This window comes from Centroberyx gerrardi, chromosome 11, assembly GCF_048128805.1.
Source record: "Centroberyx gerrardi isolate f3 chromosome 11, fCenGer3.hap1.cur.20231027, whole genome shotgun sequence".
In the NCBI taxonomy this organism is placed as follows: Eukaryota; Metazoa; Chordata; class Actinopteri; order Beryciformes; family Berycidae; genus Centroberyx; species Centroberyx gerrardi.
Genome location: NC_136007.1, coordinates 29350940 through 29378560, shown reverse-complemented (window position 1 = coordinate 29378560; position 27621 = coordinate 29350940). Strand labels below are relative to the sequence as shown.

The following is a 27621-nucleotide window of genomic DNA, read 5'->3' as shown; positions in this document are numbered from 1 at the left end:
TTTCTTTGGGGAGAGTTTTGGGGAAAGGGTTCATTGGCTACTTTCTTCAAGAAAATTAATAGCAATGTTTCTTTAGCTTTGTACAGTAGTAACCATAATACTTCCATGGTAGTAACCCACTGACAGCTCTTAAGTTTTATTTTGAAACTTATGACCGACTGGCCAGCGGGTTTATTTTGAAGGTTGTGACCGGAAGTCGTATGTGTTGTACTGCGTCAAGCTTGACAGTGGTGCTGCTGCTGAGGCTCAGCGGTGTCTGGATGGTGGACTGTCCCCAGCGAAGCACGCTGATACCAGGCCACCCGAAAATGATTCACCGCCGTGTGTGAACGGGCGAATAGAGCGGAGGGGAGCAGACAGCGTGTATTAAAGCAGATAGGTCGCCAGGCAGCTCGTTTGGAAAATATAAAGTGCAGGATGTTGCAAGTTTTGGCTTGCGGCGCCGTAGTTTTCCCCGGTCTGTTCTTCGCCTTCAGGAGAATCCTGCCGTCCGTTTTCAAACAGTGGAGCGATGCCGACGTGGTTCTGGTCAGCGAGAGGTAAACGGATATTATTCACTATATACGCTCTTAATTTGACAACATAACGGCATATCAACGGATGGGTGAACTAATTTTACCTCTAGTGGTTTGGATTTGCGTCAAGATTTGTCTATCATTATATATTATTATTGTCATTATTATTATTATCGTTATTATTATTATTACAGCCATACTAGGCCTAATCCTGTAATAATAATAGCAATACTAATAATGAATGATAATGCTTTATGATTCGGTTGATTATTAATTCGATATCCTATTCTTATGCAAAAGAGCTATAGTAATCCTATAACAATTTTTACAAGGATCATTTATAAATATCACACCAAATTTATAAGTCCCTATCGTAGGACCGTTATAGAAATATTATAGTGATACTATAGGACATAAACAAAAACCAAATACCATAAAGTAACATAACATAGCATCAATATAAACTCACTACAGTGCTGCACACACGAGTCCCCATTGAGATGTTATAGGAACGTTATAGTGCTTGTTCATTAGGGCCGAATTATGAGTGGTAGTATTAATATTTATTGTTGTTGTGTGCAGAGGTGAAAATGCAGATCACTTAATGCCATTAACAATGCTTTTAGATGGGCAGCTTGCAATGTACATTATGTACATTATGTTTTGTTTTGGAGCTTGATGACAAAAAGATGAATGGGATCTTCAAAATCTGTATTGAGACAGGCATTAGACATTTAGGAAGTAGCCTGGGACTTGTACTGTACTTACTGGGACCCGGTCTGAGATCATTAAAACCCTGTATCCACTAGGGGACTCTAACTGGCCCAAATTGGAACTGGCATTTTTTGTTGGAGGCCAACTCAAATCAGTCATTTCCAAACTTGAGCTTGCTATTTGTAGCCATGTATTACTATGAATTCACATTTTTTGAGTGAACAAACAAAACAAAAACATGGCATCTACATTATCACCCATGACCATTGGATTGCAACATAGCATCATGTAATATCTATGTTGTGTGCAGTGGTCAGTGTGACTTGCTCACATGTGCAGGGCTCAGTTCAATGCTCATTTGTACGCTGTCACTCTTGCTAATCCTCCTCTGAGCTCTGGTCAGGACTGACTGCTGAGTTAGCTATGCACTGGAAAAAGCACTGAACTCCACTTCTGATCACTCGGCCTTAACCGCGGTCCTACTGATTCGCTAATGCTCATCTGATGGAAAATGTATTTCTTACAAGCGTCCCCGCCTCGGGGGCCGTGTCACATTCCCCCATTCGCCACCGTGAAAACCGGCCTGGAATATCTTGTCAGCCCTTCGCTACACAGTTCCCAGGCTTAGCTCATGTCATGGGACGTAATCAGCAGTTTCAGCGATCACAGTTTTCATGTGCACCGTAAACTGATGACATTTCATTAAGGCCTTCTCAGCTGCTTTTTTTTTTTTTTTTGCATTAAAATCTTGTTGCCTTCCAGTGCTCCTCGTAAGCTCCTACGTCCGAGATCGAAAGTCATAAATACGACTTGTCACGCACCGAAGTGCTTTTGGTTGGAAAAAAAAATAACAAAATGGGCCCCGTAACAACAGTAGGTTTTTGCTGGCTGATGTTTTTACCTTACTTAGGAATCAAGCTGGCACGGTGCTGCTTTGTGCTGCAGTGGCAGAATGATGAGGAGAAAATCCAAGTCAGGCATGTAATTGATGTCTGAATTAATTTATTAAACGCAAACGCGTGACAAGTAAAAGTTAAACAAAGAGGTAAAGTAGAAACGTATGACAATGCTAGTTATTCACATGGGATGCCAAACAATAACACAGTCATAAATGACATCATCAGTTAGTGACATGGCTTACATGCTCTCCGTCACATCTTAACAACTCGGGTCTTACAGAGAATCCTGACTTTTCCCAGTCCTATTTCCCACCATGTTGGGTCGTTCAACTCGTATTTACATTTCTTCCGACAGCACTTGAAGGCCCCTAAGACAATGCTGCGGTTGCTGGCCATGACCCACCATGTGCTTTTTGCAACAGTGATGTTTGGGTAAAGTGATAGGTGTTATCTCCACCGCAGCTGCTGATGAAACAGGCTCTTCCTGTAATGATGCAACACAGTCATGCCACTCGGATGCCTTATTACATCATACTCTACCTCAAGATGCTGTTATTTCCCTCCCCAAAAAAATATAAGTACACATGTAGAATGCATTTGTTTGTCCTTGAACTCCAAATCATCTGATGTGTTACTGTGTTACTTGCTCAATGTGACCAAAGCCACTGAAGAGAGCAAAGGCCCACATTCTCTTTGTCCGCCTCCAACTCGTGTGAAATAAATGCTGCGTTCACGTCACGTCGGATTTAGCGAAAATATGAGCTGCCGACTGGGAAAAACTGTTCACATCCGCCTCCTAGTGGTGATTACAAGAAGAATGCGGGAAGTTTGTGTTGGCGATATCTCCCACTTGGCGTCATGAATTGCGAAAGTGTGTCACCGCAAGCGGCAAACATGGCAGCGAATCCACCGATGTTGGCAGTCCAATATAAGAAAAATAACAATTATCAGTTATGTTCACAGGAATACAATCAACTCCACTTATGAAAAGCAAGTAATATCTATAACAGTAGTAATGTCTTGTTTATGATTGATTTCGAATTCAGCAATAAAAATGATTTAAACACATGAACACTTCCAAGTTGTAGCCACAATATCATCACGCCGTTCTTTCGCGTCTTCCCATGTGACGTGAACGCAGCATAATGTTCAACGTTCAGCACGTACCTTAAAGTAATAATCTGCAACGTTTTCATATATAAATTTCCGTTTTGCTACTTTCTAATTGATCAAACACAATAGTGATTCAGCCTATATTCAGTTCGTGAAAGCTTTATTTGCTGTTCTAAACACCCGGTGTCTGGTAGCTCTTTGCTAGGAAAAATCTTGTGGCACACAGGAAGTGATGTGTTTTCCGGTTTGTTTGGAATAAATAGAAGAAGAACTGGGTAGTTAGCATGAGCGATACAAAACACCAAAGCAAATGAGCACTTAGCAGCAAAGATGGATACAAAATAAATTTAAAAAAAAACAAGGATCTCACAGATTACCACTTAAAGGCGCGATCTTGACCTAGTTTAAAGAACACCGGTTGACTTTGCGAGGGATTATTATAATCAACTCCACAACCACAGCTTAAGAGTCTCATGGCCACAGTTATGCCTTTTTACTTTAATAGCTTTAGCCTTTAGGTAAGGACTTACATATGGCCTAACCTGCTTTTTGGGCTTTTGCATGCGCTGCCGCATTTCCACTACATAGTTGTTTCCTCATGTACAGGGTCTCAAATGAACACCCGCCTCAAATGTGTCTTTGGTGGATAAATCAATAAGCGTCACCTGCCACAGTGGTGGCCGCTAACTTTGTGAGACAATAACATTGGAAAAGTTAATTTCGAACTCTGCTCACTATTTTATCAGATACCAAAAGAAGTCAATAATAAGTAAATGCTCCCTGAGTCTGTGCAGCAAAGAATGAATTTTCCCAGTCCAACTTGAGCCATCCGTCACGCAAAGTGCCAAACTGTGTTAGGTGATATCCATGACTGTGAACTTTGTGCTGATGCCAGTGAATGTGGCTTTTTTTTTCCTGCACACTGGGCAACTTCAAGGAGGTAATCACCACATCTATTTAGCGAACGTGTCCACCTGAACGATGCTGAGACCTTCACCTCCTCCAAGTAGTAAATTCACTGGGTAGGAACACAAAAACACAAGGGCACCAGCAGTAGCGCTCTAACGCTGAATGTCCACTGTAGGCAAAAAGATGAGGTGTCAAAACTGATAGATAGATAAATAGATGCTTTACAACACGTGGGCCATTGTGATCATGGCTGACTGAGTGGAAAGTGATGATGATGATGATGATGATGAGTGGGTGAGCTCAGGCCATCTATCCACATTATGTGTGAGGTGCTATTCATTTGAAAATACTGCAGGCTTGGCCTATTTACAGCCAATAGGCACATTGTTAAGCACACATATGAATGATTACTTTTGAATACTTTGTCCTTTAGTTGCAATAAATAGCTGGTTATCAAGTCAGCTTTGGTTATGGATAGGGATGCAGCGGAGGGTAAAGCTTGCCCTCCTTTTTATATTCAGAATAGAGTTTATCCAGCTTTTTAGGGTGACATAAATCTTATGACTTAAATGAATACACTGAGTTTTTGGGAGCTTGGTCAACTTATGCAGTTAGTGATGAGAGCGCAGAACATGAAAATGGTCCATGTGTCCCGATGCTCCATGCTAACACTTAGCATACACTATGTTGAGTGATAGTAGGTCTAGCATTATCCAAAATAAGAAGACTGACCATTAAGTCGTAAAAGGTTGTTAGTGTTTTTCTGGCCTGTAGATTCATAATTTTTAAATATTAAGTCAATGTTTATAGCTGATGTAGCCAGGTTTATTTTTTAAATTAACTGAAACTAACTGCACAGTGATTTTTAGCTGCATACAGTCTCCCATCTCCCTCCACCTTCATTTCCTATGGAAACAGGGAAAGTAGTCCCTGATAGTTCAAAACAGTACGTTGTTTTTGTATCATATTTTGTGTAAATTTGACCAATCTCCTATAAAAAAAAACCAGTTCATTTAAAATGACTCACATTTTTTGCTGAGACCAGTTCTCATTTCCCTTTTGTCTCTTATTTTTCTCTCTTTAGATATAATGCTAATGGCTTTGGCGTATCACTCAACATACTGAATGCTAAAGTGTTAGCATGGAGCCATACTATCACTCATGCTAAAGTGTTAGCATGGAGCCTGCTACCACTCAACTTAGTTTATGCTGAAGAGTTAGCATGGAGCCACTATCACTCAATATAGTGTATGCTAAAGTGTTAGCATGGAGCCTACTATCATTCAACACAGTGTATGCTAAAGTGTTAGCATGGAGCCTACTATCACTCAACATAGTGTATGCTAAAGTGTTAGCATGGAGCCTACTATCATTCAACACAGTGTATGCTAAAGTGTTAGCATGGAGCCTACTATCACTCAACACAGTGTATGCTAAAGTGTTAGCATGGAGCCTACTATCACTCAACACAGTGTATGCTAAAGTGTTAGCATGGAGCCTACTATCACTCAATATAGTGTATGCTAAAGGGTTAGCATGGAGCCTACTATCACTCAACATTGTGTATGCTAAAGTGTTAACATGGATCCACTGGATCCAATCTATCATCCAAACAATTGATCAAAAACTTGGTGTATTCCTTTAAATTCATAGAATACATCAGTAGTATCAAACTGATGTAAGGTATATGCAGACAATGTTTTTAATTGATTCTTCTTTATATTGGTGCTTGTTTGCCTTATGATGATCACTGATTGAAGGTCATAGTTTACCCACCTTTATATTTACCACTACATCACCGGTTATGGAACCATGCAGTTAGTAGTATAGCTGCATCCATTTGAGTTTGAGAGTGAGAGTGACAGAAAGAGAGAGAGAGAGAGAGAGAGAGAGGGAGTGAGCGAGCCTGCTTGCCTCGAATGCACTTTACCCTGTTAGCTTTTTGTCTCTGCTGTCACTTTTCCCTTTGCGCTGCCGCAGCACCAATGGGCTGTGTGCAACTCTATATTACATAGCCCATTAACTGGAGGAGCAGAAAACGCCACTCCAGAGTGTCATAGCATGTGTGTGTGTGTGTGCGTGTGTAGGAGTCTGCGTGTGAGTGTGACAGAACATGAGAGAGTGAGTGGTCGTAGAAATGCAGAAAGAAAGAAACAGCCAGTCGGAAGACATCGTTCTAGTGAAAGAGAAGCCGAGGTTATTCACTGCTCCGACACAGCGGGAAAGAAAAGACAACACTGGCGAACAAGGCGGCAAGCCGTTCTTCCCTTCTCCCCTCCACTCACACCTCACCCCTTCAACCTTTAACAGGGCGGGGGGGTGGGGTGGGGGGGGGGTTACTGGCGGACACACAATGAATGGATTGTACAAAATCTGGGTCTTGTGACCGAGTATGCAACCGTACAGCCCCAGGAGGCAGCGAGGCGTGGGGGTAAAATGAGGGGGAGGTGTGTGTGTGTGGGGGGGTAGTTGAATCGGTTAGGGGGAAGGAGAGAGAGGCCAGTTAGTCTTTTCCAGCTCAGGCCTGAGCTTTTTCTTAAATTTTTTTTATTTGTTGCTGGTCACGTGGCCTCCGTTGCCTTGCCGATGCCGGTGTCATGGCTGCATTCCCATGGAGATCGGTGCGCGGTGACAACAGGTTCAAGCAGGAAACGACACAGACACACACATACACATACAGTATGTACGCGCGCGCTTGCACACAAACACACAAACACACACTCTCCTTTGTTTCTCAGTCTTTCCGTTTGCTGCACAATAACCGTTTTAAAAGTGAAAGAAATGCTACAAGCATGTCCTTGGCCTTTGAAAAGTGAGCATCATTTACAAAAATCCCAGAAAAGATGAATAAATGATTTGATTTCTGACACACTCTATTTTCTTGGTGTGTAACCTGCCTCAATCCAGACCTTCAAATCCTATGATTCAGTTATCCCTGCTGTCTCTGGAAATGTGGTTACAAGTGAGGCGAGAGCAATCCTATAGAGGGAAAATACAAGGTATTTATGCAAATGTGATTCATACAGAGCATCTGGAGGTAAAATAAAGAATAGCCCTCCGCTCAAAGGTGTTAAACCTGCAATAAGCGATATCAGACCTTATAACCAATGCTGAAACTACTGTGTGCTATGTGGAGATTTCATTGAGACATGATATAAAGTGAGTACTTGCTACCTACCTCTTCACTTGTCATTGTGGGACATGTAACCTTCAGCAAAGCGAGACTGCTAACCGGCAAGACTTCTCTGTAGGTACGGTTAGCTTAGCTATTAGCATTTATGCGCAGTGCTTTTCAGTGTTCGTCCTTTGTAGGCCTCTGCAGTGCAGTGGCTTTGCTGTGTGTTATTTACAAATGTGTTGAGGGTTATCACCATCTAGTGGTCAGAAAATTCCCCTTGTTGCAGCTTTAAGTACAGGTGTACATTTATTATTTTTTTAATCGACATGAGCTAGTTATCCATGATGAGCAAAGTTGAAAAAGTTTAATGTTATGCAAATGAGCACAGGTTGTGGCACGATAACCAATCACATTCGGGCAAAAAAACGGTTCTCAAACTCTTCCCTCACAGCTGCACTTGATGTTTGAATGGAAGATGATATGAGTTATCTCTGTCCTGACCTACAGTCCTGACAGTCTTAGACTGTCTATAGACTGCTGCAAGGGAGTAGGTTTGATTTTGACATTGGTAGGGACACACATGGGGGAGGTCCGGAGGGGATGTAACCCCCACTGGAAGCTGAGGCATTTTGCATTTATGATAGACTTCTGACCGCCATTTCATGTCATCTAGAGCCTTAATTTATAGATAGTTATGGTAGCCAACACACTCATTAACAGACACACAGACACAGGGGTGTAAGCACATTAATGAATCCTTTACTCAAATTTGCCAGCTGAATGGGACTTTGAAGAGCACATTTTGTTTTAAGGCAGATACTGTACTGTTGCCTATTCAAACCAATGATCTGTAAACATGTATTTACATTTAAAAAAAATAAATAAATAATAATAATAAGATATTGTAAACTATATCCAAACCTTACATACAAACAGCTGAGTGTCCACTGCCTTGCTCCTATTTGAAGGAGCCAAACACATGCCTACGCCTGTCATTAACAGAAATGAACTGTTGGCATATTTGTTTTACATCAGTGTTGTCCAGTGTGTCCTGATGGACATGGCACACAGCAGCATTGTTCAATCTCACTTGTGACATGTAGGCTACTTACGGTCGTCACTCGTCACAGACGCACGCGACGCGGTACTTAAATAAACTAACTTTAATGGCTAAACACAACTGTTACTAATATAAAATAGGATGGAGTCTTCACTCGCATGCTCGCCGGTAGTCGGAGCTTTGGCTCTTCTTGTACACAGCCCACAGCATTTCATACGTTAGCAAGAAATGGCAAAGCCAATCAGCGATTTTTTTGGGGGGTTAGGGAGGCGGTGTCACGCCAATTTTTATCCGGGCTGCAAAAATGGTCCAGGTGACGCAATGACATTCTAAAACAGCTGTTATTATACTAAAGTTTCGTTACAGCGTCCATTGCTATGCCGACGCAGGACTCCAATGCACTACACCAATGCAGCGGGACTCGTAGTAGAGAACGCGATCTGTTAACATTGACTAGACTCTGACGGACAAAACAGCGTTTATTGTAAATCAAAATAATTGCTAGGGACATTTCAGAGTCGCTTGATATTGGTAGGGACACGTCCCTACCGTCCCTACCCAATTCTACGCCCTTGGACTGCTGTGTAGCCTCAGATGTTTTAGCTGCTAACTCCTGTAGCTCTGGTAGGCTAAACAAGTAATGCTAGCTTGCTAGCCTAGCTGTCCCATCACATCCAAATGGCTGTAATCACATAGCTAGCTAGCTTGCTAGAGTAAAGCATAATTTCAAGGTGACTTTCAAGGTGATTTTCCAGACATATAATTATGGATTATATCTGGGCAAAATGAAATGAAGAAAATGATAACATATAAGATAGATTTACATAAATACATAATGTTAAACAAACCAAGAATTTACTCAGATGCTTGGCCTCAGAACACACCTGACCACAAGCGACAACTTTGGATAGAGCGAAGCAACGCAAAGCAAAGTGGTCATGCTTGGTCTGAGTGTATTATAAAACTGGATAATTGGAATAGATGTGGCTGCAGTACACTTTTTATGCTTTGGTCAATAATGAAAAAGGCACATTCATACAGTGTATGCATTTTTATGTCCCACCACCGTGGTACATGGTGCAGGACAGTATGTCATCATGGTGACGTCTGTCTGTCTGTGTGTACATTCTTATGAACACAATAACCCAAGAATGATACATGATAGAAACTTCATAAACTTCAGAAATATTTGCTAATTAATGCATTAATTAGCTTAATTAATGACCTCATTAGCATAACTGGTTATGTTTAATAATATACTATGGTGATTATGATGGGACATTAGGCAGCTCAAGTGCCTGTTACATTGAGCTGAGTCTCATCCAGAGCAATTTACAGTGAGTGAGCAGGTAAGGCCAAGGACATTTCAACAAGACAAAAGCCATTGATAGACACCTACTGTCTGTTGAAGTGATCAAAACTGTGACCTTTCAATTACAGGACTGTCTCTCTAACCGCTATACAACACTGACTTTTAATTTTTCAGAGAACAAAAAAGCTGAGTGAGCGAGTCCCTGTGCAGCATGTTAGGGAGACCAGTTACTGATATGCAGCAACACTGATAGTGTTGAAGGAAATTATGTTATCTTCATAGTCAATGCATAATCTATACTTAATCAATATAATCAAAGAGAAATATATATTTGCACATTCCTTTGATCAGACAGCACACATACATGTACTATGCACAGTAAGAAGAGAGTCTTTGATACCAGCTCATGCCAGTAAGTTTCTCACAGACAAGCGAGAATAATGGGAATGTTATTGCCAGAAAGAGAGGTTGTATCCAATATTGCACGCAGAAGAGCATTCATATCAAGGACAGAATGATCCAGGAATTAGGGAGGAAGACCCCTAGTTTTGGCCTTGAGGTACAAAACAGCAGGTGCTTTCTGTCAGCAATAGCTGGATTGACGCACTGACCATATTCCGACAGACTAGAGAGCCACATTAGGTAAAGCATTGTGTGAAGGGGGGTTAGAAGATAGAAAAGAACCTGAAGATGAGAATTCTTTGTCGGATCCTTCACATATCAGTTGTATCATGTACTCTGTTATCTGTAGAATAAAGCCAAATGAAAAAGAGTCCGAGTTTGTCTCATTTGTTCTGTGTTCAGCTCCTCGAACCTCGAACCTGAAGTGGAAGAGGGAATAAAATCCACTACGACAACAGCATCGTTATATTGTTTGAATATCTTTCCCTCTTTACCATTTTAAAGGCGCCAATTTTAATAGGTTCATGGTCCAATGCACTCAGATCTGCCAAAAAAGCAACATTCTCAACAACAGAATAATTTATTGAATTTATCGAGTTTCTCTTATTTTTAATCTGGCATAAACTCAGTGGTGCATAAAAGGGGTGACTGACCGTTACGGCTGCAGCTAGTGAAGGGGAATGAATGACATGTTTTCTGATTTCAAAGCTGCTTACTGACAGCGTTGCCAACTTGGATCACAGCCAGGGAGAGAGCTTGCCTGGCCAAAACCAGTCATTCATAGTTTGAACAAGATGGAGATATAATCCAAGCTTCTGGTTAAAATGGGCCACTATGCATATTTTAAGCATTTGACCTATGTTAAGATGGGTCAGGACTCAGGAGTGACCCAAATTGTTGAGCCATTAGAAAAAAAAAATCTGCTTCCCTTTGAACATCCATGGAGTTTTTCAATACAGTCAGTCTTCGAACATCACAGGGCCGTGAAGGACTGGCTACATTCAAACTCTGATACTTAATGTGTTACTCAGTGCTGCCTACATTCTCGACTTTGTTGTCAACACACTCTGAAGGTAGGCGCGAGGTCTATGAATAAGTTTTTTATGTTATGTCGTGCCGTATGCCACCTCATATAGTGACGCTTCAAATAGAGACCTACCAAGTTCTCCTATGTCACAGGTCTGTTTATAGACAAGCAAAGTGGAGGCCAGGCAGTGCTAATCCCAGGATCCTGAAGGTCTATGATTACTTAGCTGAAGGAACCCCTTTTCAGACCTGACCGAGCTTTAGTTCCACCCTGCTTCTATAGCTGTCAATCACATACAATAGGCCTACAAATCAAATAACAATATGGTGGTTTGCCGATATATCAGGCCGCTTTTGGCCTTTATTAAATATCAGATACCATACAGTAGGGATGGGACAATATGCTTATCTCACGATACGATACGATACACAATACATGATACACGATATGGGGTTCACAATTCGATACAACCACGATACGATGTAATAAAATAAAAGTTCAATGACAACAAAGTATGACAGAATTATGTTTATTTCTGAGACACAAATCCTAGCAATGGCATTGGCTCGCTAGAATGTAAACAACAATTTAACAAAATCATTACAAAGTGCAAATAATATAATTTGGATGGAAAGCTTGTGAAATTGTGATGGTCAGGCCGTCTCATTTGTGATTACTACAGCAGAATAAGATGGAGCTAATATCGCCATTCATTTTTCTACCAGGATTCTGGTTCCTCATGTTATTTCTTAGTTGTGTCGAAGTCAACACCAAGACCAAATGTGGTTTGAGTCAAGACAATGGCGGGAACAAGTGTCTTATTTAACACCAGTCATGAAAGAGGCGGCTAGACAAGTATAAGAGGTTCCAACTGCCTTGTGGAGAATTTAAGCTTGTTGTGGAGGTTTAAATGTCTTTACATTGTTTTCATAGATAATTATTCCTGCATGTACCAGTATCAGCCGGGCACTTGAGTTTGCAACTTGCACTCAAGACGCACTTAAGTCACGTACAAATAACCATGCATATATAGATATATATATGCATATACAACGTAACTATGCTGACTCAGACTTGTCCTCGAAAGACTTGAGACTTGACTTCGACTTGCATCAAGTGACTTGTGAGCATCTCTGGTATCAGCCCAATATGACTCAAGAATTCATATGAGGTATTGCTGAAACCCACAGATACCAGGAATCATACAAGGAATCTGATACACAATGCTAGTACAACCACAACTTGATGATGATGAAATGATGTTGATCTCTTAATTACATTAAAACTATGTAGGACATAGCAATTTGATCAGGTTAACACTTACAAAGTCTGACACAGCTTATGTTTTTTCCCCCTCAATTTTATAGGATACAGTAGCTGGCAAAAATGGTGAAGAGTCAGAACTGGTTGTGATCAACGAATGCTTATAATTCACCACTCATAAATGTATTGGCTCAGTAAAGATGTATTTACATGAACTTACTCTGAGTCTATGTCTCTGTCTCTGTGTCTTTCTCAGGGTGGTGTCCTCCATCCATGCGATCATGGCCACCACGGCAGGAGTCATCGTCGTGTCATCGTGCCGGGGTAACGTCATTAATGACAGGTTAGGCTGCCATTCACATGTTATTAACCCCCTTCCTGAGCCAGCGGTTAGTGCTAGTGACTCATACGCCCCTCCACCCATTCACCTGAACCCCCTCAGATGTTCTGGGTTTTCCCTCACGGTCGTGACACTTTCTAAGCCGTACCCTCAGGGTTGGGTACATGTTGGGTTTAGAAGTACAAGGTACGGCATACCAATTCTCTTAGATAGCTAACTAGACAGTGAGAGCCTCTCCAGCCTGCCTTTACAATTCTGTCCCGTCTCATTCCTCATTACCACACCAAAGGCATGACATGGTATTGCATGTGCACAAGATAGACCTTGTGCCTCGTTTTGATAAATTCCCTCATTTTGGTTAATTTGTACCCTCATTTTCATTATTCCTTACAGAGTTAATAGTTAACGTGCCCACAATTTCATAAAATGTGCTCCATTTTGTTTTTTTGATTTAGCTTATTCAGCAAGTTTCAAGCTGATTTGACCCACTTGCCATAATTGCTGGCATTTAGATTTAGTTTAGTTTTAGTTTTGTTTATTTTAAGGGATGAAACACACTGTGAGCCAAGCATTTACAGGTGTTCCCTGTATAGCAGCAAAGACAGGATACAATACAATAATACAATATCAAAAATAAAACAAACAGTGCAACACAAATTTAAAACAGGAATATTCCTTACACAATGAAGTAGTATGGAGTATTAAAATCTCCAAGGGAAATAAGAGACTGCAGTTTAAGAGTGCGTTGAATACTGTTCCATTTGTAAGGTGCAAAATGGCTAAAAGCTGACTTACCTAGATTAGTGGAGACATGGAATGTGCAAGACTAAGCAATCCTCAGAAAGTGTGTTGTAACTTTGAGATTGATCATGAATGAGCGAACAAAGAAGATGGTATTTTCTGGACAAGAGCCTTATAGATACAAATGAGAGAACGTTTATCTCTTCTAACTGAGAGAGAATCCCAGTCTACTAGGGATGGGACGATCTGCTTATCTCACGATATGATTCAATACGCGATATGGGGTTCACGGTTTGATACAACCACCATACGATGTAATAAATAAAAGTTAAATGACAACCAAGTATGACTGTGCAGAATTATGTTTATTTCTGAGACACAAATCTTTCTAGCAGTGGCACTGGCTTGCTAGAATGTAAACAACAATTTAAAGATGTCAATACAAAGTGACAATAATACAATTTGGATGGACAGCTTGTGAAATTGTGATGGGCAAGCGTCTCATTTGTGATTACTACAGCAGAATAAAATGGAGCTAATATCACCATTCATTTTTCTGCCCCACGAAGAGATGAAACGAAGAGCAGAGTGATAGACTGTATCTAATGATTGAAGAACTGAAGCAGGAGCATGCATATAGATTGTGTCACCATAGTCCAGGACAGGCAGGAGCATTACCTTAACAATCTTCTTTCTACTTTCAAATGTAAAACAAGACTTATTTCTAAATAAAAATCCAAGCTTACTGCTTGCATTTTTACCAGGTGATCAACATGAATATTAAAAGATAAACTATCATCAATCTAGATATTTGTAATATGAGACGGTTCAATTTGTGTAGCTTTTAAAGTGCTAATGTGCAAGTCAGTAGTATTAAGATTATGAGAAAAACAGTAAAAGATTTCCGAATAGACTTAAAAACAGACTGTAAATCAGCAATAGCTTGATGAACGTTGGGCACATTTGTATAAGTTATTGTGTCATCCTCATAAAGATGAATTTTACAGTTACCCAGATTCATACCAATATTATTTATGTATAAAGTAAAGAGTATCGGGCCAAGAATTGAACCTTGGGGTACTCCTTTATATCTACTGAGTGAGTTAGAATGAACTCCATCAACAGCGATGCATTGGGTCCTGTCATTTAAGTAACTCTGGATACAACTGAAAGCGGAGCGAGCAAAACCAACCTCTAACAATCTTAAAAGCAATGTACAGTATGATCCACAGTATCAAAAGCTTTAGAGAGGTCAATAAAGAGAGCAGCACAATGATGTTTCCTGTCTAATGAATTTATAATGTCATTTATTACTAGGGAAGCTGCAGTTAAAGTGCTATATATGGCCACGCCTGGAGCCAGATTGGAAGGGACTTAGTATGGACTGATCAGTTAGAATTTTTTTTAACTGTGAATTAATCAGTGATTCTAGGATTTTAGCTAAGCAGGGCAGTTTGGAAATTGGGCGATAATTATTTAAATGACTATGTTCACCTCCTATATGCAGTGGAAGTACGTTAGCAGCTTTCCACACTTTAGGTACTATGCCAGTACAAATTGATAAATTAAAAATATGTGTCCAGGGCTCAGCTATTACATGAGTAGAGTGCAGCAGTAGGTGAGGGTCAAGCATATCTGCCCCAGTACATTTCTTTACATTAATTTTACAAAGAGCATTGAGAACCTCATGCACAGTAACACAACGGAGATCAAATAACAGATTAGATGTTGCAGGCACATCAGATGATGTTATCTGGTTTTCATACTGGGGCCCAGATTTGCATCTTGATCAAAAGGCACTGAAGCATTGCTTCTTTCAAACAGATAACCTGCTGAAATAAAATGCTAAATTAAATGCATCGCAAATGTCTTTTTTGTCAGTAATACAGCAAGAGTTTACCGACACTTACTGAGGTAAAGTGGGAGAGGCAGTTGACAATTTAAGTGAATTGACCATCTTTCAGAACAGTATGGGGTCCCATAAGCATGTTTGAGGCAATTTATTTGAACTCTGGAGCATTTACTCCTTTAGTTGGGTTCATTTGGCCAGGTGAGAACAATGCCATTGGAACTCAGGTGGCACCAAATAATTGCACCAAGACGCCTGAAAATGTGAGTCTCAGTCCTCTTTGTAGAGAGTGACTGCGATGCGATACAAACTTTAGGTGTGGTCGCAGCCTTAGAGTGCTCCAACACCATCAGAAAAGAGGTTGGTTTGGTCGCACTGGCTTATTGCAATTCACACGTTTTATATCCATTTGCACGCTTTTTATGCAAGTTGTGCATGTTTTATATATTCTACACGTATGAAAGCATATTGTGCACACAAAGTAACACTTTGCTACCACAATTTTTTATTTTTTCTATACGGACTCTGTACCTATCAGTATTCCCATGCCACATCTGTTGACGCCCATGTCCCTTCCCTCAAGGACGGTCCACCCATCTGTCCTCTAGCTCTGGCCGTAGTCCACCAGCTGCTTTGATCCAATCCCTGCCTCCAGATCAGCCACCTGTCAGCAAGTTAGCTTGCTAGCATTAGCATAGCATTAGCATCCCCATGCAATCTGGGCAAGTGTGACGCTAAGCTAATGCTAGTGTATTAATCCTACTGAGCCAGTGGCCAGACCTGGGCGAACCCAGTCTCTGCCTCGCTTGTTGCCTATCATCATCAGGCTGCTAATCTCCACCACCCCACCCCTCCACCCCCAGGGCTTAATTCCCCCACAGCGCTGCTCAGTTCTGCTCTCCTTTGACCTGCATAGGGCCAGCAGCTTATGAGACACATGCCTGGGAGTCAAACACATGCATACTCTAATACTCCATCACAAATCCATCACTTCATTTAGCACTCACCGCCGCCTCAGCTGCAATGATTTTCGCATCATTTTTCAATGAAAAAGCAGAAAACCTCAAAGCCCCAATGCTGTATCCTCTGCTGGTGAAGACACAACATTGCCAGATCAGATGACCAGATCAGATTATATAGTCTCTCACATTTTGCTCCCATGCCACTGTAACAATCCTCCAAGCAGGTCAAGGCATCTAAATCGTTCACTTGCCCTTCAAAGGAATACACCAGGTTTTTGGGGGATTGTTCCATTGGTCAACCTAGTAGTTAAATGATGAGAACATAGACACAAAAATCATCCATGTGTCCCTGATAGAGCAATGGCTCCAGTGCTCCATGATAACACTTTAGCATACACTATGTGAGTCATAGGAGGCCACTAGCATTTTCCAAAGTAAGAAGACTGATGTTTTGGTAATAAAAGTTGTTAGTGGTTTTTACTATATAGCCTGTAGATTTCAAATTTTTAAAAATGAAATATCATTAACTGATGTATTCAGTTTTATTTGTGGAACTGTTTTAGGTGATCAACCAAGTATTCTATGGAAACACTTCCTATGGAAACAGAGAAAGTAGTCCCTGCTAATTCAAAACAGTATGTTATTATATTCTTTGTAAATTTTCTCACCTACACAAAAGTGCCAGCCGCACATCATTTATGATTACTTACCATTTAGCTTAAGAGCTGTTATAAGTTCATATTTTCTCACTTTTGAGATAACGTTAGTGGCCTACTATCACTCAACACAGTGTATGCTAAAGTGTTAGCATGTAGCCTACTATCACTCAACACAGTGTACGCTAAAGTGTTAGCATGTAGCCTACTATCACTCAACACAGTGTACGCTAAAGTGTTAGCATGGAGCCTACTATCACTCAACACAGTGTACGCTAAAGTGTTAGCATGGAGCCTACTATCACTCAACACAGTGTACGCTAAAGTGTTAGCATGGAGCACTGGAGCCAACGATGCACCAGGGACACATGGATGATTTTGGTGTCTACATTCTTATCACTTAATAGGCAAGTTGACCAAAAACTTAAACTTGGTGTATTCCTTTAAAGATACAATATAACACACACTCACACATCCTGCAAAAATACAACCTCTCTACACGTTCTGAAATACACTGTAGCACAAAATGTAGTCAGATATGACAATACGATACATGCTGTATACTCGCACACAGATGCAACGCTTTATATCCAAAGGAGCAAGAAGAAAGTTTGTATGTCATTCCTGCCTTGCTTATAGGCTCCTCTAGGTTTAAAGGTATCATGAACTGACCCAGTACTCTGATCAATTTAGTAGAAAAGTAGTGCCCAGAGGTTGATGTATGGGAGGGAATACTTGATGGTGTGTGTTGGTATGTATATTTGGATGGCAAAGGCTGGGCCAGCAAGCTTGTAGTGTGTGTTTGTGTGTGTGCAACGCCTATTCAAGGAACTTTTATTCAGCGATATTCCAATCTTTACTAATCCAATTCTGCATTGTTTTCCATTGCCCTCAATACAAAAAAATATAGGCCTACTGTACGAAAGAGACTGGCTTAGCATCCATTCTACCCTGAGCTGTTTGCTGTGCCTCATTGCTTTAATCTCCATCTACTGACCTTAAGAGCTAAAGAACCCAGTGAGAGGTCAGAGGTCAGTAGCTCAGCTCTGCCCTGCAGCTTTACTCCATTCTGTCCACATAATTAACCATCACAGTAATCGGCGCTCATTAGAGTGCCGCAGCCGTCCAAGCTCTTTATTATACTTATATAAGCCAGCCTTTGCTTGTTTATATGAAGGAGAGGCAAGACATACCATTTACGTGTGTGTGTGTGTGTGTGTGTGTGTGTGTGTGTGTGTGTGTGTGTCTGTCAATCTGTTTGTGTGTATGTGTGGACGCAAAAAGAATGCCGGTAAGGCATTATTTGACTTGTAATCCCATTTCCCAATGATTAAGGTATGCATTTAATAAATGTAGATATTTAGTTGGTAACCTTTAAGTCTAATGCTGCGTTCACATTATTCCATAAAAGAAGCTAAACTGGCATCATTGGATGTCAGTCAACCACAACAGCAAACTTGCTTCTTGTTGCCATAGTGATTTTGATTCATTCACCATTCGATAAGTATTGATAAAATAAAAAAAACAATCTGTTAAATGGCATTGTGGGACTGTTCATTTTTGGTATTTCATTACATTTCAGAATAGGTTATATTTTGCATAAATTATTAAATATGATTCCCACTGTAAACGAATAGGAAGCCAAGCAGGGGATTGGAGTAACCTCCCACCACAATGTGAATACAGCATAACACGTTTAATACATGTAAATCAAACCAGCGCCTTTACTCATTTCTGGCTGTGAGGTGGACCGTTTGGCCTGCTTATCTTATGTAAATTAGATAAACATCTGAGCAAAAATGTACAGCATTAAGGCATGTGTTTTGTATTTTCTCTTCTTTTCTTCCTCAGGCACTGGCTGGCCACCTACTTTGTCATCTGGTACGGCGTGCCCTACATGACATATGACATTTACGCCATGTACCTCAGCCACTACTACCGCTTCCAGGTCAAAGGGCACGAGGAGTACAAGCAGCATTCGCTGAGGACCGTGAACTCCTTCGTCCGCAGAGAGTTTCTGCTGGTGCTGCATCACATCGCCCTTCTCACCATCCTGCTGCCCGTCACACTGGTGAGGGAGGGAGGGGAGGGGAGGATGGGTGGATGGATGAGTAACGGAGAGAGGGAGGGTTGGGTGATGAGAACAGCAAGGTAGAGATTGAGGCAGAAGAACTGATGTCATGTTGTCTCTATTTTAGACCAATAATAAAAATGAAAACTGCATGAAAGGCTGGTAGTCTTAAGGAGCCAGCATGATTAGGGTTAGACTGATATGAGTTTTCAAGGCTTATTACGGTAACAATATTTTTAGATTGAAGCTGCTGATAGCTGATATTTTGCGCTAGTATTAAATATCTTTAAATTTGACCCTTTTCATGTACAAAAAATCAAAAAATATTAGTTTATTATATTAATTAATATTATTATATTAATATTAATATTAAAGTATTGAGGGTTTCCACCAGAATTTCATTCTTGTCAGGGTGGAAAAGCTTCTGAAACAGCATTTAGACCATCATGGGACACTAAAACTCTCCACTGAAAGCCATAGTGATGGAAGTCTTTTAGGTGGGTTAGCAGCTCCTTAAGAGTGAGGCAGGATTCATTGCAGGTTTTACGGACTGTTGAGTCAAATCCTCCCACACCGCACTGGAATGATTTCTCTGCTCATACATATGATATAACGATAATAATAAAAACATATTGATTAGCTGTGGTCAGAGAGGAACCTCCATCATATCAGAGGTGGACCACACTGACTAGCCAGTATGCTATTTGATAAAATCCCACAGTGAACCACTTTACTGATTTACTGAGTGATTCCTGCGAGGAAATGGTACGGTCCAATCACTTCAAAGGAATAACAAGTGTACAAGCATCAAGGGAGTGAAATGGCAAGTACATAAAAAGATCAGTAAGCTAGTAAGCAATCTATCACTCGTATTTATTATGAAAATGTCATTCTGCTGATTCATTTCTTTGAGAAATTAGCAGCAAATGACCCTGCATTGTTTTCCTGTATGTCCATGAATTGTAAGCGTCTGCGCAGGGACAGAGCCAATAAGAATGGATAGGAAGGAAGAATGGAAGGTGCAGGTTGCTTTCTGGTGAGATACCAGTGGAAGTGGAAGGTCAAGAGTTAAAATGCAAGCTAGGGACAGATCTGAATCTACTGGAAAGCATCAAAACTCGGAAAAGATTTGAATACAGCTCTATACAATTCAGTTTGGGAAGTGAGGGCGAACGAGGAAGAGCGCAACAAAAGATTCTGCTCTTTGATTCTGAGGGACTGGCACCAAAACCTGATGTTCACCCCTGATATTTTAGATAGCTGAAACATTTTCTGCTATTAAATCCATGCACAGGAACAAGAAAAATACACAAAATAATGGACCCAGGAATGCAAGGTACATCACCAGTAGCTGTTCTTTCACCCTAGGACACTTTAACAGTGTTAAAGTGTCCTAGGGTGAATTTTTCCTTCAAGTGTTCATCCTTTGAACCAAAGTTACCCATAGAATGATTTTGTAGTGACATTAACTTGACCTATAAAAATTGTGTTTGATATATTTTCATTAAAACTACAAAGAATCACCAGGAATAGGCTTTCAAACACCCCAGACTCTCCCTAGCTATAAAGCGTCTTTGGATTTTTGTCACCTTTTTGACCCCTTTGACTGTGAGAGAACTTGTTTATGCTCAATCTATCCTGTACATCGTGAAAACCGGTAGGGATTGTCTCCTTTCCACACGCAACCATGCATTCACAGAAGCATGTACCATACCGTCCTTTTCATATAGCATCCCCGGTTAGCAGGCCAGGTGCAATGGAAACCCGGCCCTTTGTTTGCCCTGGCAGTCAATGGCGATATGAGATCACCTTACCTTGCATTATTCAGCTCCAGCTGCAGTCATCCTCCTCTCCTTCCCTAAACTTCTCCCCACCCCTCCCTCTCTTTCTCCTCTCATTCCCTCGCTCATCAGCTTTGTGTCACTCTGGCTTGCGTAGGTAACACATGATCTGGTATAGTTACCCAGCAAGTATTTGACGGACAGCGGTGTGCAGGGGGTGGCAAAGTCCAACCCTTACATGATGTGCTGCCAGTGAAGTGTGTGCAAGTACAACATTTTCACTATATGACTTTATGGCACGGTAAAATTCATATTAAAACAGCTTTGGAAAAAGTTTTGAACTGATATCAGAAAGATATGAAAGATGACAAGAGCTGATTGCATTTCTATATGTACTACTTGGCCGTCTCAACAGAATTCAGCAGACATGGTTAATTTCTGTGCTGATGTTAACTATGAACTGATAATTTCATCACTGATACATCTGATTGATTTTGTGTCAGTTGTTAGCTAGCTAACCATAGTATCTGGTCATCTAACCGTCTTGTGAACACATCTGATTAGCACACTGGCTAACATATCTAATAGAAGCTAGGGTTAGTAATGGCTAGTAGTCACATGTTAACATTAACACCAGTTGCTTTGCTAAATTAGCCTGCTAGCTAGTTAGCTAGCTATTAGCTAATTATCAAAGCCAAAACCAAGTTTTCGATCAGGTTAACTGAGCTGACTCTTCTCAAGCTACAAGTCAGAGTGTTTTTAGAGAGCTAAAGACAAGACAGTTTACTGTGTCATAATAACCTACATTTGGAAACATATCTACCTTATCAGACTATTTAGTTTTACTTATATTAGTACTGAATGGATCTACACCCACATCACAACAATCTTTCTCAGCTATCTCTTTCTCTAGCCTGTTATATATATATATATTTATCCATTATTTGCACACAGCCAATTCTCCATTGGACCTCCACGATGGCGCCAGACATGGTTGGTAGGACATTGGTGACACAGTTGCAAAGCGTCTATAGTGTATGCGTTTTTCAGTAGTGTTTGTAAGAGTATTTCATTACATTTGAATGTGTAAGCATTTCATATATGTATTTAAGAGCTAGGTCAAATCTGTGAATGTGCAAGGTAAAGTTTGAATTACATCCAATACGGCACTTCATAATTAGACATGGGAAACTCACATAGACATAGTATAAAGGTAACACACACACACACATGGCAGCTGGGGGTGGGATGAGGTAGCCAGGTAGTTAGTTAGGCGTGGTGTAAAGTTCCCCTCTGTGGTCTCATTCATCCTTCCATGGGCAGATGGCAAGGCCATGTCTGGAGCCGCTCATGGTTTATTCACCATCAGCACACAACAAAGCAGCCTGCCAGACAGTGCTTGTCTTTTGTCTGGAGTACTCTTTATCCATCTAGACTGACTCACCTAATCTAGGATGGCCTCTTTCACCACACAGCATTGTGCTGCTGGTCAATATTTGAAGGGTTTGTTCATGACTTAGGTACAGGACATCACTTCTCTCTGCTGCCCCTCCCCTCCCCTCCCTCCCTTTGTACCATCTTACAGTTGTATTGGTGTCAGGCCCTTGCCTCCATTGTTGTATCATTGTATAAAAACGGTGGGATCATCTTATCTAGGGTTAAACAGATATATCGGTTTGCTGATTTGATGGGCCGATATTGGCCTTTTAGTAAGTATTGACCCATCAATGGCGTCCACTTCCAATATGATGCAGTGTAGTGTGGGAGGATTTTACTCAGCAGCTTCAGGTCAGTCTGTAGAACCTGCAATGAAACCTGCCTCACTCTACCATAAGGATCAGCTAATCCACATTAGTCTGGGTTTCAATGGAGAGGTTCAATGTCCCATGATGATCTAAATTCTGTTTCAGAGGCTTTTCCACCCTCACCCTGAGGGAAACAAGGAATCCTTTTTCGCATGGTCAAATTTCAAGATAATAACTATCTACACAAAATATTGGCTTATCAGCAGCTTCAATCCAGAAATATCAGTATCACTATTGGCCTTCAAAAACGCACAACGGTCAAACCCGAATCTAGTCCCAGGTCTTTGGAAGCCTCTCTTTGCATACTTCCCTTGAGGCCTTTCCAGAACTGCTGGTGTTTGCCCTTGAATGTCAGCTGTATTTTTTTCCATGCTTATGTTTATTTGCTCACTCCATGTGTGTTCTTGCTATCTGTGTTTCAGTTCTTCAGAAAGGACCAGGGGGATTTCTTCATTGGCTGCTTGTTTCTAACAGAGCTCAGCACGCCCTTCGTCTCCCTAGGGAAGATACTTATTCAGGTGAGAAAGCACATGGCACAAATTTGTTTACTTGAAATCTTACCTGTTACTAATGCCAAATTAAAACTAAGTGAAAAAAAATCTGTATGTATATTGTATGTATTTTCATGGTTCAAAATTCTTTTACAGGTTTGGTTTCTCTCAAAGCCTGATAAGAGGTTTTGAGGATGTATTAAGTAATGAAAGTAAAGAAAAGTATTGTCGCACCAATCATATGACTACTACCAGATTCACCAAGTTTTTGGTAGATTAGCCTGTTGGTCAATTTACACATATACAGGGCCAATGGTTGAACCCAAAAAGCGATTAAAGCATGTCCTTTCCACACAATAACACTCACACTGCAATGAGACATGCCTACATTAGATTTTTGATTATTGATCACAGCTAAAAATGTTGCGATAATTGCTCAATCGCAGCTATTTAAAGATGTGTAACTGCAGTGTGAGTGTTATTGTGTTGAAAGGTGTTTTACTTGCTTTTTGTGTTCAACCGTTGGCCCTGTATGTGTGTATTGGACAGCAGCACTCCTGGTGAACTGAAGCTACATCAAGCTCTACAAGTGATGAAATTTTGAACAAAATCAATTGTCATGATGTCAAAAACTAGCAAAATATGGCCCAAGTTCAAAATAACCACAAATATCCTTTAAGTGGTGAGAACATACAGACACCACAAACATCCATGTGCCACAAGTGTTAGCATACACTATGTTGAGTGATAGTAGGCTCCATGCTAACACTTTAGCATACACTATGTTGAGAGATAGTAGGCTCCATGCTAACACTTTAGCTTACACTATGTTGAGAGATAGCAGGCTCCATGCTAACACTTTAGCATACGCTATTTTAACACTGCACTAGTGTGCCGTACTGTACCCCATGCTGTCACAGTACAGTAGGTTTTTCCATTATATTGTGTTCACAGTTCAGTACAGTTGAGGCACAGTAAAAGCGTATGATACAGCACCCTTATGTATCTGGTATCAGCCCGCTCTCAAAGGGTGCTGGCAGGATTGTTGTCATCACGCAAGTGACATACGAGCAACACACTGGGTCAACAACCGCCATTTTTACATACTCAGCTGCTAAACAAACACAACAAACGTGTAAAGTCTGTGGGCAATAGTTAATTGGTAAATCTGAAAATTATCTATGTATAGGAGTTCAGCAATGGTAAATTAACGCCGGTATTATGCATGAATGGAAACACAATAGGCCTACAGTGGATTACCATGTTGTGCAAGTGCACTTTTCCAATAGGCATGCTTATATTGCTTCAGAAATAACAATGGCTAATTACTGTCTACTTTGTTTTCCTCACTACCGTTGTTTCTAATGAAGCTGGCATAAAACATGTAGCTAACATTAAACAGGAACAACAGATTAACATAAATAGTGACATACCTGTTTCCTTCTCAGCTCCCATAGTTTCCTCCAGTTGTTACTTATCTGAAAAGACCTATCAGTATTGCGTTCGCTAGCTGTTGCTGCTGTAATATCGTTTCAGAAGAAAGGTAGAATCACAGGCAAAATAGGGAAAAAGACTCAGTGGGTCCACCATGTCTGTTGACACTGGTTCTGCTGTTGATATAGTTGCACGTATGCTCTGGACAGGATCTCATGTTCAAAATTGCAATGGAAATATGGAAGTGAAATATCATTAGCTCAGTGTAGCTGATGTAGCTATACTGTGTTGCGTTGTGTGATGAGGCAAATGCGATGATGTGTTCAGGTGAACAACCACATATTCATCTGCTGCATAGTGATTTTTAGCTGTGCACAGTCTCCCATCACTCACCACCTTCAATTCCTATGAAAACAGGGAAAGTAGTCCCTGCTAGTTCAAAACAGTGTGTTATATTTGTGTCATATTTCCTGTAAATTTGATCAATCTCCTACACAAAACTGCCAGACTTAATATCATTTAAGATTGCTTACCAGTTAAATTTAGAGCTGCTACAAGTTCTCATTTTCTCACTTTTGAGATAATGCTAATGTCTTAGTATCAGTCAACACAGTGTATGCTAAAGTGTTAGCATGGAGCAGTGGAACCAGAACAATCTACTGCGGGCACATGGAAGATTTTGGTATCTATGTTCTCATCACATAACTAAGATGACCAATGTAATCCTTTGATAATAAGTCGTACAACATCGGAATGGTGTACACTGCATTAATTACAGCCTCCTCCAAGGTCTCGGCGTTTGCCGCCATTTTCCCCAAAACACACCTAGGAACGCCTCTAATAGGAATGCCTCTAGTTCTAATTGGTTATATAGATGGTGACAAATACGTCTGTCCAAAAGAAGTCAGTTGAACTTTCTGTCCGGAGACCTCTCATTGAAAATTAATTAGAAATTTCGTATACAGACACAACGGATCAGTGTGCCCGCCCCTTTTACAGAAACTGCCTTGTGCTGGTGTTAGTTGATGCCTCATCATGTATGGGTGTGATTAGTTAGTGCCCTTTTCCTCTAAATTGTCCCGCCACCTAGGTGATTTAGGGCTCGAAATGATAGTTTTTCCTGGTAAAAAGCCATATCTTTGTCATGTCTTTGTGCATTTTAAAGATACAAAAAAGGCCTCATTCATTTCCTTTTGCAATTCCTGCTCAGGTAGTATGCAATGCCTTGCATCCTCAGAAACCTTACTATCTCCCTTTTCATTTGGGATGCAGCTTGTCACTGTAGCATTAATAATTAAGATGCGAGACTCAAAAATACGTCAGTAGAATGTGGCTAAGAAGCTATGGCCCTATTCTCTCTCCCTATCTCTCAATCCTCCCACTGCAGTTAATCCCTTCACGGCCCCCACCCATAGGTGTCCCACCCTACACTTTGAGAAACACTAACGTGCTATATAGTCAGAGACTGCATGTCTTATTAACGCTACAATCTAAGTGCAGAAGAAACATACTGTATGTATACCAGTAAAAGCAGTGGCCTGCCCGTGGGCTTCAAGCTCTTTGCTGACATCTGGCTTCAGCAGGGGAAAAAGAGCAAAGCAAAGCTCCAGTGCTCTTCCCTGTCTTCAATCACACTGCCCTCCTTTGGACTAGATCAGCACTAACACAGTCCACTAGAGTGGCGTAGCTGAGAAATGTTACTGCTCTTAACACCAGTGTTGATTTGGAATGATTGCTTGTTATGTAGACCGGGGGCTCAAACACTTTTTCACATCAAGGATCTGCAAAAAGATATGTATTAAACCACAGGCACCCATTCCATACGATTTTTGTTGCTAGATATGACTTGGTACAGAATTATGTAACTATCTTTACTCTGGGTGGAGAGGTTAACAACAACTGAGAGAGTGAAACCTACTTTTAAAGCCATCATCTATAGACATTCTCTCATTGTGTTGTAAACTGGAATCCCCTCAAGGACCCCTGGTGGTCCCTGGACTTCAGATGGGGAACCATTGCAATAATAAGCAATATGATGCAGTTTTACCAACAATGCACAGTTTCCAATTGGGTTTCTGTATATCAACACCAGATAATCTGCACCTTTCAATAAAAAACTCTTGTAAGATGTTCCTCGTTGGGGTCAATCGGGCACGGCAAGGTATGGCATACCCAAAGAGTTCTGATTTGATTTTAGAAATGGCTTCTGACTTGAGTCTAACCCGAACCATTGACTTACAGTTCTTAGCATTATAATTGAGAACAAGATTAAACGAAAATTGACAGAAATCTATATGTATATTATATTTTTCCTGGGGAGCCTTTCAAGGACCTCTGGTGGTCTTCGGACCGCTCTTTGGAAACCACTGGGGTAGACATTGTGACGGTCAATAAAGCAGTTCTTAGAGCTTACAAAGCGGCCCTTTAAAATGCCCTGATTCTCTCTTCATCCACATCCTCCCTCTATCCCTCCCTCTCTTTCTTTTCTCCTCCTCCACCAGCTCAGCCTCCAGGACTCGTGGCTGCACAAGGCCAACGGCGGCATGGTGCTGCTTACCTTTTTCATGTGCCGCATCGCCCTCTTCCCCTACATGTACTGGGTGTACGGTCGCCACTACGGCATCCCGCTGTACAGCGTGCCCTTCCACCTGCCGCTGTCCACCAACCTGGGCAACTCGTGCATCCTGGCTCCACAGGTCTACTGGTTCGTCCTGCTTTGCCGCAAGGGCTTCCGCCTATACCAACGCAGCCGATGTAGGGAGGACACGTCTCCTACATCTCCTACCGTCATGGACAATGCCAAGGGCGAGTGATTTCCAGTCAGTGGATTACAATTGCTGGCTCGAGTCACGCACTCGACTACTAATGCTACTACTTCTGCAAAGGCACTACTTTTACTTACCACGTTTCCAACCCCGTATTGCTACTGTTACTATTGTTACTACTGTAGTACACCAGGACTGCCTGCTCCTGTCCCACGACTCCCCAGCATTTCCAGCACATTATCGTTTCCTTTGCTGCAAATCTGCTGCCCGAGTGGACCCTCTATACCAATCCAATGCTAGTGATGAAGCTTGATGATTTGGGTGTTTTTTTGGATTTAGTGGATCTGGACTGGATCTTGTTGGAGTGCTACACTTTATCCGTCTGCCGTACTGA

The 27621-nt window shown here is 41.1% G+C and overlaps 1 protein-coding gene across 1 annotated transcript; it reads left to right on the top strand.

Annotated features, from left to right (window-relative positions):
* Positions 1-417: 417 nt before the first annotated feature.
* Positions 418-27275, top strand: tlcd3a (TLC domain containing 3A). The gene is made up of 5 exons (XM_071911345.2): positions 418-539; positions 12589-12675; positions 18732-18951; positions 22960-23055; positions 26964-27275. The coding sequence occupies exons 1-5, from the start codon at positions 418-420 to the stop codon at positions 27273-27275; spliced, it is 837 nt and encodes a 278-aa protein (XP_071767446.1).
* The last annotated feature ends 346 nt before the right edge of the window (positions 27276-27621 follow it).